Below are 21,559 nucleotides of genomic sequence, written 5' to 3' on the forward strand. Positions count from 1 at the left end.
CCAATTCCAATGATTTGTATCCGAACCTGTGACTTCATACTTAGAACTATTATTAATATATGAAGAATCGATTTTGGACAAGAGCGCTCACAGTAAACAAATAATTAAAGTATTTATCTAGCTATTCTGAAATAAATTACTGTTGTATATTCAATTTTTTTCCATATTTATAAACTTTTCACTGTGTATGCATAATTTCTGTTATTAGTCCTAAATGCTAGAAGATTGTTTGACACACAGTTTACTCAATGGACAAGATTCTCAAGATTTTAAATTAAATTTATTTTAAAGAATTGCTCCCATAAAATCTACAGACCTTTTCAAGAGTGTGCTCCAAGAGCTCTTTAATATGATTAAAGTGGCCTTGACTTTTATTCTAACAATTATCTGGTGACACATACATAAAGAAGTAGTACTTGTTAATTGAAAAAAAATATAAAGTTCGGTTCGTATTTTGTAATAATTATGTGAATGTTCAATAACTGACTATCTAAATATCTAAACCATAAGCCATGTCACTGAGTCATCTTTGTAATTGTTACATTATTAGTCATAGCTATGTTTAAAAATTGTATGTTGTGTTTATGATACTAATAGATAAGATAAATGCCTGGGCGACAAGGTATGAGATAAGTATTAAAATGTCACTTTCCCCTAAAGACAAAGCTTCGACAAACTTGATGGTTTTTATATCTGATTTGAGTTATTATTTACTTTGTTTGATTTATTTCTATAAAGTGTGAGAAATAGCTAATAAGTGACTATAAGTTTGTATTGAGCTGTACAAAATATTCGTATTTCAATTTGTAAATATCAAATGCACAACAAGTGATAAATAACGGTTTATTCTAAAACGAAAATTCTTAATGGAGTAAAATTGTCATTAAATTCTATGTAATTAATTCTGTTAGTTTGTTAATCGTAACCGAAGTAATTTCAATGTCGTTTTTGTTTTAGTAAATAAAGTTCCTTTTGTTTTTAGCAAGATGGCTCGAAAGCTCCTTCTTTAGTAATACATTTTTTGTGTATTTTCAGCCAGTAGCATGTAAAATTCTCTTCAGCAACGTTACATGAGTTTTTATAGATGGCACTGATGATATTTTTGTGAATTATAAAGATTTACTGGAGTCACTAACTAAAAAAAATTGTAAAACACAAAAACTTATCATGCCACACTCAGAAAAAAACGTGATTTTAAAGATATGATGTCCATTCAATGTTAAACGTTCAGTATTATTTTTATTCTTCTAAAATTGTGATGAATTGAGAGAACAATTAATCAATCACAAGTGAGTCATATTTTTACATTAAACGTTTATTTTTGTGAAATACTGAAACACAGAATCTAAACATTTTTATCACAGCCTGCTTTTCTGCAAAAAACAGTAAGGGAAAGTTACAAATGAAGTAATTTGAGTTTTAGTTAATATGGAAATTAGAAGGTAACTTTTTAACGGATGTTCAAAATTCTTACATCTTCTAACAAGGTTTGCGTTTGAACTTTAAGTTGTCCACAGCAACTACTCCATCTCCATAATAAGGATCCAAAGCAGCAAAAATAAAGAACTGAAAAATATCATAAGCCAAGTTATATTAAAAGTCTCAATTACAATCCAGCACATTTAACTATGAAAGTTATTATCGAACATATGTGTAATTAATTATGAAATTTAATTACTGAACGCAAATATGAAACTATATTAAAACTATTGATGTTCGAAGGGAAACTTCTTTGAATTACAAACTGAAAATCAGAGGTGTTGCTAGGCATTGGCACGCGGGGCCCGTACTCCGAATCCCCAGTTGGTGTTTTATAAAATTAGAATAGAGAACCATGATCGATATCATACTGAAACGTCGAGCCCCAAATCTTTTAAGCACCTAGCGACACCTCTGCTGCAAATATATTTTAAATTAAATATGCAAAAATAATTTACAGACTTAATGGAGGTGTGAGGGTGTACTTCAGCGATACAGAATACTCTGAATCACGTTTTTATTACATTTATAAAATAGAATGAAAATGATAATGCAATCAAACCAAACATATTTTTATACTTATACCCACGTTAGACGACAGTTTTTTTTTCTAGAACAGCCATATATATATATTAAAATAATGCAAACTTTCTACTCCATTATTTTTTTCAACATTTTCCTATAGTTTACCTATATACGCGAATAACTGGTCTTGAAACACAGTACGCGGGTTATGTTTTTCTTCCAAAGGATATACAGTTACATAAAAAAAACAAAACAATATTAATACTTACCCTCATATCTTCACGACCTGCCTTGAGGTTGAAGTTACGAGTCACCCACGAATTAGAGACCTCAGTGTACTTGCCAATGGATTCCGTATTCGAGTCTTGGCGAGAAATTTCAACATCACGTACTGCTGGTCCTGACATATATACATCCACAGACATACAGACATCCTGGTTGCCATATGCTCCAAAATATGGTGTAATTAAACGACTGTCAGCGTAAGTACCACTCGATGTAACACTCAGTACCATGAAGTAGCCTGAAACAATAATTGCTAATCTATAATAACGTTTGTAAACACATTTTTCAGGACGTTTCAATTGATTACACAGAAAATACAAAACAAGGCTTTTCGACTTACAACTCTTGTAAAGCCTTTAGTGTTTGAATGGTATTACCAGAACCGTAAAGCTTTAAACTGCATGAACTAATATAATAATGATTTGACTAGGATAAGAATAACTTAAACTATAGATGCTTTTTTCACATTCCTTTCAACTTATTCATTACGGATTTCAAACCAGGAGTGTATAAAGATAACATTTATGACACGCTTTTCACCATCTTTTGTCCCCTATAAATCACTCCCGAGGACTTTCGTATAATACCCGAACTTTCAGCTGAGCGAAAAAGGTTATCTAAAACGCGGCTTACATATCCAGTATAAGAAATTAAAAGTTATTGAGTACCATGGATTCCAACGCTTCGCCAGTTTCCGACATATGTTTGTTTATCGTTAAGCGCAAAGCCTACACAACGGATTCTCTTTTCTATGCACATCGCGGGATTCGAAAGCCAGTTTTTAGCATTAAGCCCTTAGCTATACTGCTGAGTCACCGTAGAAAAGCTTTCGACGTTCAAATCATAGCGTTGAGATTCTTATATGTATATATATATTTACACAATGATGGATTATAATGGTGTTAATTCCACAAAATAAGAAATATATTGAAAGGAACTCGAAAAATATATTTAATTGTTTTTTAAATGAATAGTTATGACTGAAATATAAACATAAAATGATCTATTAATTCTTTAAGTTTATAATTTTAAACTACTAACAAAAGTTTGATGTGAATATTTACTAGCTTGCTGACCAAAATGACCAAATAGTAGAACGTTAGTTAATAAATCAGTAGTTAAAATGGACATTTAAATTTTTAAGAGAGAAAAGTGCTGAAATAAAAATAACAGGTTTGTAAAAACCAATAGAACAAAGTCAGTTAGCAGAATATAAGTGCTCTGTTGTTTAACAACCAACTATATGAATTAAATAACCTTCAATCAGGTGAAAACCACTTGTAACTACTAGTTATGGAAGAGTGAAATTATTAATCATCAATCAGAATATCACATCTTTGTATTACAAAAAAATAGAAGGAAATGTCATGTTGTTTGATATAGGCATATTCAAAAAACTATATTTATAAGATTTGCAGTAAGGGTAGATAGTAGTGCGAAAAACAATCGGAGCTACTTCAGGTATTGCAGTTAAAGATATTTTACGACTATACAATTTATTTATACTTTTTAATATTCGAACATACAATAACTATTCACATTAAATCTACTTGCGCAACGAAAATAGTTTACTTTGTACAAACACGAAAATGAATTTAAGAGCCACATTACGAAAATTATTGAATGGTTTTAAAATGTTCGATATATAACAAGTCAAATTAAACATTCTGTCAATATTGACGCGTTATAGTAACACAAACTATTAGCAAATAACTTTCTATAAAACCATCATAACTAAATCGATAGTAATGAACTTGCTGATAAATAAAACACAATTTTCATTGGATAATATCGACTACTATAATTTTGAAGAAGCATTACAGCCATTGTCTTTCCTTCGTTGTAGGCGTAGTTACTAAGCTGAATATGCATTGTCTAATTGACAGAGAACAAATATATTCATTACCTGACAAGTCTGCAGTTGGATATTTTAACCTATTCTCACTAAACCATTACCTGACAAGTCTGCAGATGGATATTTTAACCTATTCTCACTAAACCATGCCCGTTTTTGCTGCTTAATAATCAATAGGGCTAATCAAATCCGTTCACCGCAAACAATGAAAGACAGACAATTGTGATGCACTGCCACATCTGGTGATCATAATCATTAATTAACTGCCTCAAATCCTAACCTCGAGTATTCGAAGCACATATGTAATATTACTTAGGAAAAACAAATGAATAAAAAGTAAAAACTTACCTCGTTTCAACTTATATTTCGTTTAATGAAAGTATAAAGTAGGAAAAAAATGAAGAAAACTTTAAAGCCTAAAGTGCTTGATCGCATGATGTTCACAGGACAACATACGTGTTTATTACTAAATGATTTTTATTTTAGGAAGAGTATGTTTGGTTGTAACTGCACTGACCAATCGTTTAACCCGATCTTATTAAATGTTTTAAAACGTCATCTTTTCCCACGACTCGGAAAAGCAGCTGACACATAAAGTATAGGGTAATTATTTCCCTTTGGTGTTTAGAAATAATAATACATTTATTAAGAGTTTCACTTTGCATCGCTTGCCAGTTACGAGGTCATGAGACTACAATATTTTCAGCAGCGATAGTTTCTTTGCGATATTTTATGAACAATTTTAATTTACATGAAAACGCTTTGATGTAAGAACTCTTAGTAATTATATGACCATTAATTTTACTTAAAATTGTTTCCTGAAACGCAAAGTCCCCAAAACAAGAGACGTTTTGAACCCTGAGTGGGAAATATTTTTTAATTCCTTTCCTTCGAACATTCGTGAAAAATCTACACAAAGGCTAGCGTGACGTTTTCACATATATTGCAATCACGGCCTCAATATGCAGAACGAACCACGGACTCTTTGATTTATAATTCCATACCTTAACCACTAAGTCACCCTCAGCCTGTGATGATTAAGCTAGTAAAATGGTTTTAATTTGTTTCTAACTTTTTTGCAAGGTACAAATGTTAAGTCTGATTTTTCAAATGTTTTATATAAAAATATCTAGCTAATAATCATATAGAGAGGTTGAGTACGCTACAATAAAACAATACTGGAAACAGGTTGTTACAGTTCAACTGTTCATGTCTTCCCGTTTAGTTTCAATTGCAAAAGGCTACGTCGTAAGGCTGTCACGCGCAAAGCACATTACCCCTCACTAGAGGCTTTTCATAATCCATTTAGTGTAGGAGAAGGATGGTTTCCTAGTACCAGTTCCAACAGTCTGATCGCACATAAATTCATAGATGCTTGCCCAGTGTGTCTTAATAAGGAATAACATGAATACCCATTTCATTCTTAAGCTGCTTGAAGTATGCAAAACGTTTCCAAAATATTCTTCTTCATTATGTTGCATGGGCCACGTGGGAATCTTTTCCACTGATTTTTGTGTTCATAAATTCTCACCTGTTACAAGATGCTGCACTCTGTTGATCATAGCTAGGATACGAATTGTTGCAGGTCTCTTTTTAGATTATCTTGAGTTAATCCATATTCTTTAATTTTCTAATGCCATTAAGTACGCAATCTGAACACATTCTTATGATCTGAGTGTATAAATATTTTGCATCGGAATGAACTGTTACCAACCCTTCTTAAAAGCGATCAATTTTTGGTGACAGCACACTATCTACATAACGCCTAACAATGTCAAAATGTAGTTCTGAACTTCTGATACATGCCGTTTCATCACGACATTATATCGGTTGTGGGCGATATAATACAACGTATTAAATCTATTGTACATAAAGTATGGCCCAAATGGTTTTTAGTTTGCCTTGCACTGCTTTAAAAACTACAGTAAGATACAAATAGTGAAATGTAGGCCAAAATCCTTGAAAATAATCTTGGGAGAGAAAATAGCTGAAGTTTACTCTGGTTTATTTCTAAACGTTGTATAATTTTTACACATTTTTAAAGTGTTTTTTTATCATTTGTGAAAAAAATAAGAGTTGCCATTTAAAATGGGGATTTAGTAACAGGCGAGATGAACTCAAATAATAACATTAACGGTCATTCGGATTGCGGCAATTTAGTTAGACGCGTTTAACCCAAAGGGTAATACGAATTATATTTTTTTATGCGTGATTAATCTAGAGAATGATGCGAGTTGTATGATCAATGGTTTAATTAGGCGTGTTTAACCTCAGTAATGATGTGAGACGTAATTTTGATTGGTTTGTTTGGTCGTTATTAACCCCAGATGTGAGCTTATACTTAGATCGATGAACGTATTTAGTGAGGATTAATTCATGAGATTATTAGAGTCGTAATTTAACATCACTGTGTCTAGTAATGTTATTTATTACTTGCACATTTATCAAAGGAATACGTGAAATACACAATATCAATGATATTGAGAGATAAGAGACCATGGTTCTACACCTTAGAACACTATATTGTTATTGAGGGATAAGAGACCATGGTTCTACACCTTAGAACACTATATTGTTATTGAGGGATAAGAGACCATGGTTCTACACTTTAGAACACTATATTGTTATTGGGGGTGAAAGACCATTGTTCTACACCTTAGAACACTATATTGTTATTGAGGGATAAGAGACCATGGTTCTACACATTAGAACACTATTTTTTATTGGGGGATAAGGCCATTGTTCTGCACCTTAGAACACTATATTGTTATTGAGGGACAAGAGACTATGGTTCTACACTTTAGAACACTATATTGTTATTGAAGGATATGAGACCATGGTTCTACACCTTAGAACATTATATTGTTATTGAGGGACAAGAGACCATGGTTCTACACCTTAGAACACTATATCTTGGCGCATGATTGACGTATAGCTTGTTTCAGAATTTCTTGACGGGAAAAGAAAAACTCACTTTAATTACCCATGGAGTAGACAATATGAAAGTTATCTCTTTCAAGTAAATTGAAACAAAAATAGTCCTAATAATAGAAAAGTTGCTGTTCGCGCATTTCCTTTGAAATTGTATGTATTGCAGCAAAACATATGAGAATTGAAACTACATTTAGAGTGAAAGAGAAAAAATACATTAAAATTGTCAGAAAGTTTCATTCTAGTCTCGAAAATCAAATTTTGACGCCTTTTCAAGTAGTGAGACTTAATTTAGCAGAATATACAGTATTTTACATGAAAATAAAAAGAAACTGATAAATTACAAATAAACAATTAATCTTAAAATGATTTTAGAACTTATGACACTTTTTGTCTGTAAGTTTAATTGCTCCGTAAACTTAAGGATATTAACGTAAGCAAGTAGAATTATAATTATTTCAAGATCTTTCTTTCTGATACCACTTACAGGTACTTGCGCTTTCAGTCTGATAAAAATAAATCAATAAAATAGTTCTGAACCATCAACATGACTATGGGCCTCTCTTGATTCAATGTTTATTTGTAAATTTTACTTATCAAGGAGTTTCCTAAGGACACATCCACCATCTTCATCTAGACATAAACATTTTACAGAGGCCCAAGTTTCTTTGTTTAGAAACTTTCTTATCCTGTGATGCTGACCTTAGTTTACATAATATTGCGTAATGCATCATTCAGGGCCCGAATAAAGTTATTTTCATGGAGCTTGTTTTTAGCTTTAGTTTATATAATAACTATTAATTTTATTCTAAATTTAAACACATTCTTTGCGCTTCTTAAGATGTTAAAAAAAAGATCAACATAGATTGGATATTTCGGTCGCTCTCACCTTACCCTGATGGACAGACACATCACTTTGCGCACACATCACAACTGTATGAATTTATCATTTTTGCCATGCCTTCGAGAGTTTCATACTTCATACCTTTCATAAAAGCACCTGTGTTTCCCTCTGACATAAGTCTAATTATTGGCGAATTAAGCTTAAGAATAGAAAAAAAAAAAGATGAATAACAAAACTAGAAACTTTTCTGGTCAAATTACAGCTGGAATTATTTTGATGGTGATGATTACAGTAATTCATATTTAAAGATCAAATATCGAAACTAATATAATTAAATGCGATAATTAAATTTGCTTGTTCTCATTTTGTCTCTTTATAGAAATTATTTTTGGTATCAAAATTTAGCGGTCTGACGTGAAGGTCACAGAAACATCCCGCATTGCTAATCATATCTATCCTCCTGTGGAATACAATTAGGAAGTTCGGATAGTTTTCACACGAATACAAAAAAAAATATTTAGGTTAGAGTAAAAAACAAAAAAGTCATTTATTTGCTAAAACATAACTTAAAGCATATGTATGAAAGTGATAACACTCCATGTTTCAGTATGTAAGTATCTCGATAATAAAATACCAAATCTATCCAAAGTTACCTGTCCGTCCGCCAAGAGTATCGTATTTTCTTTGAAATTCACCACGCATGCCTACTTGATTTTCCAACCCACAGTCATTGCTTTCAAAGTCACAGATGAAGTCTGGTATTTTTGGCGGCGGTGGACGTACCTCACCTAGGTGTCATGAACAAAAAAGATAGAAAAAAGACACTTTTAATTGTGGTCTACTAAGCTTAAAATCTCTTGCTGTTTGCAGGTCTACTACCAATTTTATTTTAACTTGTATACCATATTATTTGTTTGTTTGAAGTTAAGCACAAAGCTAAACAATGGGCTATCTGTGCTCTGCCCACCACGGGTATCGAAACCCGGATTCTAGCGTTGTAAGTCCGCAGACATACCGCTGTGCTACTGGGGGCTATACCATGTTATACCATAAAGCATGTTGTTAGCACGGTTAACAAACAGAAAAAGAAAGTGTTGGAATTCCTAACAGCTTTATATCATTGATTCAAAAATAACATCATTTATATGTAAATAATAATAGTTTTGCAAATTATTCTTAAAATTTATTTTGAGACATACACATATATATACTTCAGTTGTTATGAAGCTAATATTGTAGAGCTATGTGTTTCGTACTTGAGATTATTTTTTACTCATTTCATATACGTCGAACAAATGACAGAATATTCAAAATGTTTTATATAGAGTGAAAACAAAGTTACCGTATTTTTCGGTGTATAAGACGCACTTTTTACCCCAAAATTTGATGTCAAAATCTGCTTGCGTCATATACACCGAAGGTATGAATAATATATATGTATATATACGATATACACAAGCTATGTGTAAATATATTTAAATAGGCATGCACAATTTAGTTCAATTGAATGTGTTATTTATAACAATAGTAGTTTTTTTTCTTTTAAAAACATAACTATTTATAATGCTCCCTAAATAATAAAAAATAAATCACAGTGAAAGCAATGAAGATTTTGTAGGTTTTGAACCAAACTAAATAACAGTAAACCTTTTTAATTTACGGTATTTTCTTATTTTGATGTTTAGAACAATATATACCAATTGAATTTTTGTTCAATAAAAATCTTTCAAATGCGACTGTAGCTTTTTTTCCCCCAAAACTTTGGCTTCAAAATAAGGGTGCGTCTTATATTCCGAAAAATACGGTATTCACAAGACGTCTCTGAGCCCACCAAAAATCAAATTTGGATAAATAAATTGTTTACATATTACATACTTGGTAGCACTTTAAATATACTTTTGTGTTTTTCATGCATACAGAAATATCAAAGTATCGACAGAATAAGCAGACGTCCTGATTTACGGAATGTTGTCCTGCTTTCCCGATAGAATATTTTTTACTTTTGAGTTTTGAGCTTTTGACAACCGTGAATTAACAGATTATATTTTTTTCTTTAATGAGTAGGGAAGTTATCACATAGGTCGGAATGAATTTACACAGTCGTTGTTGCTTCCTCGGAAGTTGGTTATAAAGAAACTACAGCCGACTATTTCACAGGTCACTCATCACGTGATGTTTCGCCCGCCAAAACAAAAAGAGGCACTTGAGTGCAAATAGTAGGTGTTGTTCACATCTGATGTTCGATTTTCAGATCGAGAAGCATTTATTTAAAGTAATTCATAAGTGAATATGAATGAGATTTGCTCAGAATTTTATGACAAACTGATCAGCCTTTTGGTACATAAAGGGATTCGAGATCTTAATATTTGGATATCTTTATGTTTACACACTCACCAAAACATTCGTAAAGACGATTCACTCTCCTAACGTCACTTTCACTAAAACCAGGTTTCTTCCAGACAGGACCAATAACCACATCCGGTTGTTTAGGCCTAACAGTAGGAGAGGTTCCATCCTTGGAAAATGCAGTCTCTCCGTATAACATAACGGATTTGTAGTCAAATCGTTCATTAAGGTAATTATTTTCCCATGGTTCCATTTTATTGAAGTTGTATTGCATACCTGGAAAAAATATATACTTACTCCTAATAATGTGAACATATACCAATATATGTATACATATAATATTCCGGAAGTTTTTGAAACGACATATACATGTTGGATGTTGATTATTTGTAAACCTATCACTTCATGTGTCAACTGTACTCGAACCTAACAATTCGGAAACATAAGTCGGAAACAACTATTTACAATAAATATTATTTACAAATAGAGCTATTTCAACATATCTATAAAGAAATTGTGTTTAAACTTACTTTTTAAAATAAAGAAATCGAATTCTTTGTTTAACTACTTTTCTAATACTAAAATAAAGAAGGCAGATTTTAGTTTTATAGAAGTGTAGATTAAAGTACTATCACAGTTTTACACATTATGAACCAATCAGGTATAAAAATTCGAACTTTCGCAAAATACACCAGCTTTCATTTTTTGACACTGAACAGAAAGAAATTCGATACTTAAGGCGTAAAAGTTAGTTTAACTCAGGCAAGAATCCAGTGTAGTTATGGGCAGTCTATTGTATATTCAAATCTCATTTTCAAAAGGAGTTTCAAACAACAAAATATGAGGTGATATGATGTACTCGAAAATTTAGTCTAAGTAAGGTTAGAGTTAGATTTAATGTTCAAGTTGAACTTCATAGCGTGGAAATTGGAAAAGAAAAAGGAAAAAGCTGATAATAATAGAATGGTATTTAAGGAAGACTTTCTACTGGCAAAATAACTTGGCGAATATTTTGATGGGGTTTATTCAATTATGGTTTCAGACAAAATAAAACAGCCCAACCCGCATCCGCAACTTAAAAGTTTTAGTGTTGGAAATGGCCTATAATATTCATCAAAACGAAGGTAAATTTAATCGCAGAAGGAGGTCATCAGGGGAATAAAAATAATACACTTCTTAAGTATAATAGTGAAAGAGAAAACATTCAAATGCACTACGTAATTAAATTTCTTGAACATTTTTTTAAATACCTAAGATTACATGAAACACACACTCTAACGTTGGATATTCATTAATTAACGATAATCAAGAAAACAGAAAGTAAGTTTGCAAGCAAAAGAAAGAATTCTAATTCTAGAATGTGACGTGAAATGTTGTAAGTCTCCGCAAAAGTGATGAAAATAGAAACAATTAGCATGGCCCACATAAAAACTTAAACATGTTTTACACATAACTCACAATTGGTTCACCCTTCCTGATATTGTAAACGACCATAAACTATCACTTCCTTACCAGTTTGCCCCCTAATGAAGAAGGTCTACCTTGCGAAAGCGTTCTCGTTATAGGTTTTCTGATTTTTGTCTTCAGATATAAACACAGTAGATGAAAAGTGGTATAGTGATATTTGAGGCACAGTTCTTACAAATATAATTTAAGTTGTAACTTTACGTATTATTAAGATAAGTTATAATAATAAAAGCTTAATTGTCATTAAATCACAAAGTATGAAAAATATAGTTCAAACAGTGTTCTTTGTGGTTACTAATCTTATAGCTATATTTTTTTTAACTATGATGACGTGTCAAAAATGGTGTATAAGAGCTGAATTAATTACTTCAGTTAACATTTATTTGGCTTAAGAGCTATTAAAGATTTAAAACTGCGAATTACTGTGATCTTTCGTATTTAAATGTTTGGTTTTTAAATTGCGCATAGAAGGCTTACCATGAAAGAAAGTTCATAATTATTAAATGTTTCTTTCTTTTTCATTTCTTAATAGTGAGATGTTCATACAAATAACAGATAAACCATGGTTTTTCTTTACATTGTTACATCACAATTTAACGTACGTTTGATGTTGAATAAGTTTTGTAAAATGATGGAATGAATACTTATGAGTAAGCTAGGTTGGAATTTAACAAACTTTGTTTAGGGGCTCAAGAGTTGTCGCAATATACATTTGTCCATAAATGTCGGACGACCGGTTATCAGGGTTAACATATGTATAACTGTGCCATTTAAAACACTTCTTACCCTGAAAAAGTGCTTGTTTGTAATCGAAATTTTTATCTAAGTTTCTGAAAGTTAAAAATATGTTTGTTTTTATATCTGTCTCTTTTTGTTGTTAATAATATAACTGCTTTACATCTCTGCTGGTTTTTTGGTGTAACACATTTCAGTAAGTAAAAAAAACAAAAACTAAAAACTCTTGTTTTAAGGAATATTTGATTATATTTACGATTTGTATGTCGTAATAAACTCAAGTACTTAACAGTTGGTCTCCAATCTATGTTTTACGGTTTCATATTTTCAAAAATTAAAAAATAATGAAAAGAAAATATCAGAAACGATACAAAAAAATTAAATATTTTGACCACTCTTACTTTGGAGTATATTGTCCCAGATTACCTCGATGTAATCATCTCTATCAGCTCTGTTTTGTTCATGCCAGAATCCTACAGCGTGTCCAAGTTCGTGTACAACCAGACCTTTCCATTCACATCCATATCCCAACGACAGTTCTTGCATTCCACCTTGTCGACCCACCATTGACCAGCAACTACAAATATATAAGTTTTATAATAACTGACTTCAAGCAGATCCAGTTATTGTGTTCAATTTCAATACCGGTGGGTCAGCAGTAAATTGACGGACTTACAATGCTATAATCCGAGGGGTTCGATTTATTGTATGAATACTACTTACCCATCGTAACGATTAATCCTTATATAATCTTTCACTCCAGCAGTCCTTTCTTTGAATTGAATACATGTTTTTTCGTGGTATTCTTTCATGCCTTCAAGAATTTGATTCCGGATGCTGGCTAATTTATATAAAAAAAAAAATGCATTTAGGGTGTTTCAAAAATCATGTAAATTAACAGCACACATAAAAAATATATATCTTCAGAAGCTAAAGCCTTAAAACAATAATTATTGAAAATGTTCTGAAAAATAATGTAATAACTTATTTATTTAGAATTATAGCCATGACAAATGTTCTTTTTTTTCACAGTCTCCTAGCCACAAAACCACTCTCTCTCCAGTGGCACAGCGGAATGTCTGTGGACTTACAACGCTAGAAACCGGGTTTCGATACCCGTGGTGAGCATAGCACAGATAGCCTATTGTGTAGCTTTGTGCTTAACTTCAAACAAACAAAACAAACTCTTTATAATCAAAGCAGCTTTTCATGATATATTATATAGACATATGATTAAGTAAAGCTACCTTGGTAGCTTGAGGGCTTATAACGGGGAAAAATTCAAGTTTCGATACCCTCACAGCACAGATAGCCTATCGCCCTATTGTATAACATTGCGCTCAAACACAAAGTCTAAACCGAGAGATTTTGAAATCATTGCCAAATAAACATATATTTATACGTTGTAATCCTATTCACATTGTCCCCCGATGGGTTAGCGGTAAGTTTACGAACTTCTAACGCTACAATCCGGGGTTCGATTCCCCGTGGTAAACAAAGTGCAGATAGCCAATTGTTTTACTCTACGCTAAGAAAACAGTGACAACAACCTGTTCAGATCAATGATTCAGTGGTATACAAAGTGATATAGTTTAATCTTCTGGTTTCGCTATAAATAAACCTTTAAAACTCAAGACGACATAAAAATATGAAAGAATGAACAATGCCTCATAATGTGCCCTGTGATTTAGGCTTCTGAAAAATAAATGGTTTCCCTTGATTTGTAAACTATATCCTTGACTATCATTAAACAAAAAGTATAAAAAATACAGTAACTGACCAAACTGATGAGTATTTGTAATATACTTATGCATTCCCACGATCTCAAATCAAGCTTACGTTACATGACTTGTATTTTCCAAACGTTTTAGTTGGGCCTGTGATGATAGTGACAAATGAAAAAAAACTGAGTCTTTATGAGAAGCTTTCCGCCGTCCATAAAGGCAATTTTAGAAAAGAATAATAATTGAGTTCAGGTAGGAACGTATTCAGCTTGTAATTGAACTTTATATACATATGTATATGTGTGTGTGTATATGAAAAAGTAAACAGAAAACACAATAAAATTGCTTATTTTAAAATGTTATACAGGGCTGAAAGTACACCCTACCAGATTGAAGCAAGACAGAACAGACGAAAGTTAACCGAATTGTTCTGGCCCAAGGCTGGCTTCGATCTCAGTGTTCTTCCAGATATTTACTGTGTCCAATTCATCTGTTATTTAGTCACGATGTTACAGGATGTAGTATAGTTAGCTATGGGAAAATATCTAGTGCCAAAACACTACAAGAGGACGATTGCTGCTGAGAGACGTGCTATAGTTGCATAAACATCACAAGGATGGAGTTGTATTGAAAAGTCTTTATGTGTAAATTCACGCGGATGAATTCCATGAAGCACTCACTTATCAAGTTATTAAAACGCATGAATTACATTAATAATTTATGTTGTCATTCTTATTAAATTTCTATGATAAATTTCTCCAATAATTTACTGATAAGGAACTTATAGTTAAACTTATTGTAAGTAATTTGATCTAAGGACTCATTTTATAAATAAATGCGCGTGATCCACCACTCTGTAGGCGCCAGATTGAACAACATGAAACATTTAAAGCAGCCCCCAGTGGCACAGCGGTATGTCTGCGGACTTACAACGCTATAATCCGGGTTTCGATACCCGTGGTGAGAGGAGAACACATAGCCCTTTGTGTAGCTTTGTGCTTAATTACAAACAAACATTTAAAGCATAGTTATTTGCATTATTTTATATCTTCATACAATGATCTGATATAATCTTGTACTGCTGAATTCATGAACAGAAGTTAGGAACAATAAAATTTAAGGATTCGTAAGATCTGTATAGTAGTCAGTTAGAACCAGCATAAAACCTGAAAAGTTTGTGTTTGTTTTTTACATGAAAATAAAAGTTTCATTTTCTTTGAGTGTGATCTTAAAAGTTTGCCAACTAGAAGTTTCAATATTACAAGTACAGAATTACTAAATAAATGAAAGACTCAAATTAAAATATTCAGATCTAAATGTAGCCTCTAAGATTCGAAACCTTACAATTTGGAGCATTAAAATTGGTTCAGATAGTTATTGTTAGAACAACTACACGTTAGATTCATCCAAACGGAACAACAGTAAACGTTAATAATGGCTGGAGACGGCTTAAATGGGTAATGAAGAAAAACTTTAATATAAGTTTAACATAACAGCAAATGTACAACGTTTCGACAAGGTTTTGTCATCATCAGATTGTGAGAAGTGTTCAAAAATCAAATAGCCAATTGAGAAATCCAACATAGACAGCCTGTTAGAGCTTTATGGATGCTTTGTAAGAGAATTACACTGAATTAAACTAAACGCTTTTGACTCGGATTATAATCTTAACTCAGCAGGACGTATTCCATATCTTATCATACGAAATTATGCAAATTACTCAAATAACAGTTTTGTTTCTAATTCAAATATTGTCTCTTTCATGAACCAGAATCAGTGGCGTTGTAAGCACAGTGGCTATAGGAGACAAGGAAAATAATCGTTTTTTATTTTATTTTAGTATAGAATAGATACACACACATGTATAAATAAACACATATTTCAATGCCTCAACCTGATTTTGAATGATGCAAATTGTTCATATTGCCCCACCATACAGTAATATTGATTATACTTACCGGCAGCTGGCGCTAGTTCGTAATACACAATTCCTCCAGGCCACAAAAGTGTGTGGTCAACAATGGCATTTTTATCCTGAAAAAAATATATAAATATTTTTCTATTTATTAATTTTCAAATTTTATTTTTCTGTACATTATATATATATTATTTTTATTTAATATTTCTATCCTAAAAATTATAAACATTGTACATAAAACAAAGAACGTATTAAACCTATTTATCAACATCGAGCTACGACGCCAATTTATATTACTACAGTGAAACTATAAATTTCTTAAAAGAAAATAAACACATGTTAGTGCTTGAAAACACTGTATTAGAAATCTATTGATATCTTTAATGTGTAAAACGCATTTCTATGGACAAATGATATTTTTAATATGTAAAATCTACCTCCATGGGCTGTTGATATTTTTTCACGTTTAAAATGGATTTCCATGCAATATTGATATTTGAATAAAGTAATGTCTAATATTTGTGATGAAGATTTAAATTTTAATAGAACCAATGGGTATTATTATTTTATTAGAGCGGATCCTAAGAGTTTACTATTGGATAATCATCATATATTAAAACTAATAATAAGGGCGTATTATAGGTTTTAAGACAAACATTATGTAAATGTATTGTCCTACGTATGGGTGACATCTGAAAAGAGATTTTAATGAATTTCATTGGATTTTTATTTTACATATTTAAGTTATCATTATTTGATGTTGTATCTGACGTTCACACAATTTTTGACAGAAACAAGTCATTTTTCCTTCCGAATTTATTACAAATAAGCACCAGTAACATTGTTTAAGTTGTTTGTAGAACACGCTTTTTTCAAGCCGTCTTCATAACTATTGTTTATAATTCTGTTGAAAAATTTATTTTCGCATTCAGATTTTATCTTTGCAAAGTTCTCATTGGTGTTGCCACTAAAGGAAGTGACATTTGTCGTATTATCTCAAACCTGTAGATTGTTCATTGATTTTACGAAAACTAGTAAGATGGTTTCTGGATTTATCATTAACATTTTAACATAAAACTGAAAATATTCGCATTAGTTATGTTTCATTAAACTTATCAACAGACAAAACATTTCTGTTGCGTTAAATAAAACTACCTTTAATATTTAGTCTGCAAACAATTGTTTCTTGGATATTTATGAAATTTTGTTAGGTTTTTTATACTTTATAAACATTTAAACTGAATCAACCACTTGAAAAACAAAACTTACTGCATATGGGCTAAATAACAAAACTTACTGCATATGGACTAACTAACAAAACTAACTGCATATGGGCTAACTAACAAAACTTACTGCATATGGGCTAACTCCTGCTATGTCACCCTCGAAGAGATCTGCAAAATAAATACTTTTACTGAAATGTTTTTAAGTTTCCAAATACAGTAAATGTTGTTCGGCTATAAAATATATGGTAAACAACTATACGTCCTAAATAGTAATGATAAAAACCAATTAAAACCATTATTGACAATATTTTTATGATTTTTTTAGTACTTTAATCGTATCAACTAAACACTTAAGAAAAAAGATGAGTTGGCCTGATGACGGCCGTAATACAGAACGTACAAAAAAAATGTTTCTAAAAACGTTTTGATTTGAGCAAAACACTGTTTTGTATACGTTTTTTTTTATCAGTGCACCACATTTTCAATGAAAAACAAAACACTGTTTTGTATACGTTTTTTTTATCAGTGCACCACATTTTCAATGAAAAATTTTTTAACTTAACAACATCTCATTTCTTTTACCAGTAACACAATATCTGATCAACAAAATTTGTTTACTAACTGATCTTGACGTAATAAATGTTATTTGTTTCTAATTAAACAGAGATTGTCTTTATTTATATAATATTATACTTGATATTTTCAGCTAAAATAGAAAAATGCTTTGATTTTGGAAGATTTACAAAACACCTACTAGAGTGGTACAGTGGAAGATCTCCTAAGTTTTCAAGAGGTCCTACGAAAAGAAAAGAACACATATGCATATACTCCTGTTATTAAAAAAAACTCAAATTGTTTTCTTCTGTAAGTATTCATATTATCGTGATAAGAAATTACAGTAGTCGTTCTCCTATATAAGCCTAATATAATATAGAGAACGATTATTACATCTCCTATTTAGCCTAAGATTACTACTGTGTAGAGGATTGGCTACAAATTAGCTACAAAGTAACCCTTGCAATATTTGGTATTTAAGAAGGAGCTAGGGTAGTATTTTTTATATGATATTCATATTAGTATAACAAGGAAATATAAGAAGCCAATCCTCTACACAGTAGTAATCTTAGGAGATGTAATATTCGTTCTCTATATTAAATTAGGCTTATTATAACAAACAACTGTAGTAGTCGTTTCCTATATCAAATATATCTTGCTATAACAATTAGCCATAGTTATCTTAGCATGACAAGGAGCTATAAAATAGCAGTTACGCTATACCATATTTGTAATATTGTTTTCAATCTAACAAAGAAATTTCATTAATATCGTTTTTCCACAACATTCGACATTTTTATGATATGTGTTAAAGTATACATTTTAAATACCTAAATTGAAACCAATACCAATGAAATATCATTAGATTGATTAAGCCTATGGTATACTGAGGTTAAAATACACTATAAAAAAAAACATTTTGAAGCCTCATCACATTGTCACATTCCATGTTCCCACACCCACTCATCTTGCATCTGATGACCGTGCATCTTGACAGCTTCTCTGCAGCGTAATTTCCACTGCAAAATGCTCCGTCGTAAGGCTAAAGAACAAGCCTCCTACCTGCGTGCTTTCCATAAGCTATCTAGTTTACGACGAGGACGGTTTCGCAGCGCCCTCTTCAATAGTCCGATCGTACAGAAATCTATAGGTACTGCGTCCGGCGACTTGACTGTTACTACTTTGTATAGAATAGCATGAATACCCCTTTCGTTCTCCAGTTGATTGAGGTATGCGACGGTTAAACAACTATGTCGTGGAAGCAACTTGTGCACATCTGACTTGTGTCGTTTTCACAGACACTACACTCTGCTTATCATGACTAAGGTCTGATTTGTTGCAGGTCACTTTCTGGATGGTCGTGGTTCTCCAAGTTTGTTCATATTCTTTTGTTTTCCAATGTCATCAAGTTCAAGGGTATCACCGTCTATATGATCTGAGTATATGGATATTTAACGTCGGAAAAGATTGATACATAACCTTCCCAAAAGCGATAAATTTACGATGGCATGACACTACCTCGTTACGCCAAACAATGTCGTTCCACCAAGACCAGATTTCGGTTTTGGTTGTCACGTGACTTGCTAATTTACGTATTCAAAAAATCGTTTTATTATAAGTTACTGAAATCTCATTATAAACTATGAAAGCGAAAATAATAACTGCACACTCAAGCGTAAATCAGATATCACTACTATAAAAGGTATTTATGTTGTACATGAAATAACGATATTGTATTTATGTTCTATTGGTGAACGTAACAGTGGCAGGTCATAGTTATGTAGTTCACCAGTAAACAATAAGTCCCAAAGAAAATACTTACTATCCACTGGTGTTCCCCATGCAAAACCAATCACGAACAAAACTAACAGGATCATTATATTGTAGCTTCTCCAACAGTTAGTTACTTCTGTTACTTATATATCATAAGATATTAACATCTAATAAAGAACATGAGAATAAAACATACGGAGCCTGAGAATAGAACACATGGAGATGTCCGCTTTGTGATTAATGCAAGACATTTATCGATTAGCTAATTGTACTTAAGAATCAAACCTTGAAGAAATATGTTTGTTCTCACCATACCCAACTTCTTACTTGATTGGTTGATTGGCAGCTATAATAGTTGTTCGGCCTCTATATTCGTTTTAAAATAACAAGCAGATACAGTAATTATTCCCTATATTAAAACCTTCCTAGCGTGAAAAGTAACTATACTTGTCCTCCTTTATATTAAATTCATCTTAGGGTGAGAAACAGCTAAATAGTAGTCCTTCCAATATTAAATGCATCCTAGTATAACATATAGCTATGGTAGTCCTTCCCATATTAAATTAGGCTTTGTATAACAAGAAGCTACAGTAGTCGTTGTCTATATTAAATTCATCATTGCATTAACAAACTGTTATTATAGTATTCGTTCCCAATATTAAATTCATCTAGGTATAACAAGCAGCCATAGTGGACGTTCTCTATATAAAGTTCATTTTAGTACGACATATAGCTATAATAGTAGTTCCTTGCATGACATTCATCTTAGAATCGCAAGAAGCTGTAAAGACTATTCCTTACATTAAATTCATCTTAGTATAACAAGCAGTTATAGTCATCTTAGCTTGTCATGGAGTTATACGATATTCACAATATCCAATTTACTTTAAGAAATAAATCTAATTAGTCGCTTCTTTCTACAAGATTTGACGTTTTCGTGATATGTATTTTAAATATCTCGATTAATGCTAATGAAATAACGATAGATTTAGTAAGGCTATGATATACGGTGGTTAAGTACGTTATATTTGAAGCTTCATCACATTATTATAGTCACTTTCACCACTCATCCTTTATCTGACGACTGTGTATCTTGGTGGTACCCCTGCAGCGTAGTTTCCATTGAAAAAGTTTATGTTGTAAGGATTTCATGTCTAATCGTACCTCTCCTCTCTGCATATTTTCCGTAAGCAATCTAGTGTACGAAAACGACAATTTCCCAGCCTCTGCTTCTATTGCCTATCTAAAATGTAATAACATTAATTTTACTGTGAGATATCAGAAATTGTATAATCTATATGAGAAACACTTAAATTATCAGTCAGCATAAAATCATAAAGTTCATATTCTTTAAACGTTGCTTTAAGGTTGAAATAGATTAAATTTTCTAAACTTATAATTTCGTTATCTTTTTGTAACTTAACTGAATACTTGCACTAATTGTTACTGTAAATCCATCACTCAAGAAGTAATGTATGCTTGTTGATAATATATTGTTTTTGCTATCTCTGTGCCATTCTATGGCTCAGTGGTAAGTCTGATAGCTTATAACGCTATAAACCAGGTTTCGATACCCATGATGGGCATAGCATATATAGCCTATTGTGTAGCCTTGTGCTTAATAACCAAAAAATATAAAAAGCTATCTCTGTAGTACATTTTTGAAGTAACTTATGTTAAAATATTCTATTATTTTTTCATGTATGCCATGCATTTTCCGCATTCTCATATCAATGTAGAATAAATGAAAGTTTTTGAGAAATTCTAAGTCTATGTAATTTTAGCATAATACATGGTCAATAAAGTCATGAAGGTGGTGTCATTCTAGCTGTCTTTGTTCCTTGTTATTCTATTGCGTTCACACCTGTTCTGGCCATGGGAGAAATGGCTGTACAT

At 31.7% G+C, this 21,559-nt stretch overlaps 1 protein-coding gene across 2 annotated transcripts; it reads right to left on the minus strand.

Moving 5' to 3' along the window:
* Nucleotides 1-1,299: 1,299 nt before the first annotated feature.
* On the minus strand, nt 1,300-19,788 carry LOC106463535 (astacin-like metalloprotease toxin 1). 2 transcript variants are annotated; one of them, XM_022385963.1, is made up of 10 exons: nt 19,713-19,788; nt 18,090-18,131; nt 17,463-17,503; nt 16,150-16,225; nt 13,191-13,308; nt 12,869-13,044; nt 10,314-10,541; nt 8,573-8,707; nt 2,274-2,527; nt 1,300-1,566 (listed from the first exon to the last, which is right to left on the minus strand). In XM_022385963.1, the coding sequence occupies exons 1-10, from the start codon at nt 19,765-19,767 to the stop codon at nt 1,480-1,482; spliced, it is 1,212 nt and encodes a 403-aa protein (XP_022241671.1). In that variant the 5' UTR covers nt 19,768-19,788; the 3' UTR covers nt 1,300-1,479.
* Nucleotides 19,789-21,559: the final 1,771 nt, after the last annotated feature.

The sequence above is a fragment of the Limulus polyphemus genome, unplaced genomic scaffold (assembly GCF_000517525.1).
Source record: "Limulus polyphemus unplaced genomic scaffold, Limulus_polyphemus-2.1.2 Scaffold1, whole genome shotgun sequence".
Taxonomy (NCBI): domain Eukaryota; kingdom Metazoa; phylum Arthropoda; class Merostomata; order Xiphosura; family Limulidae; genus Limulus; species Limulus polyphemus.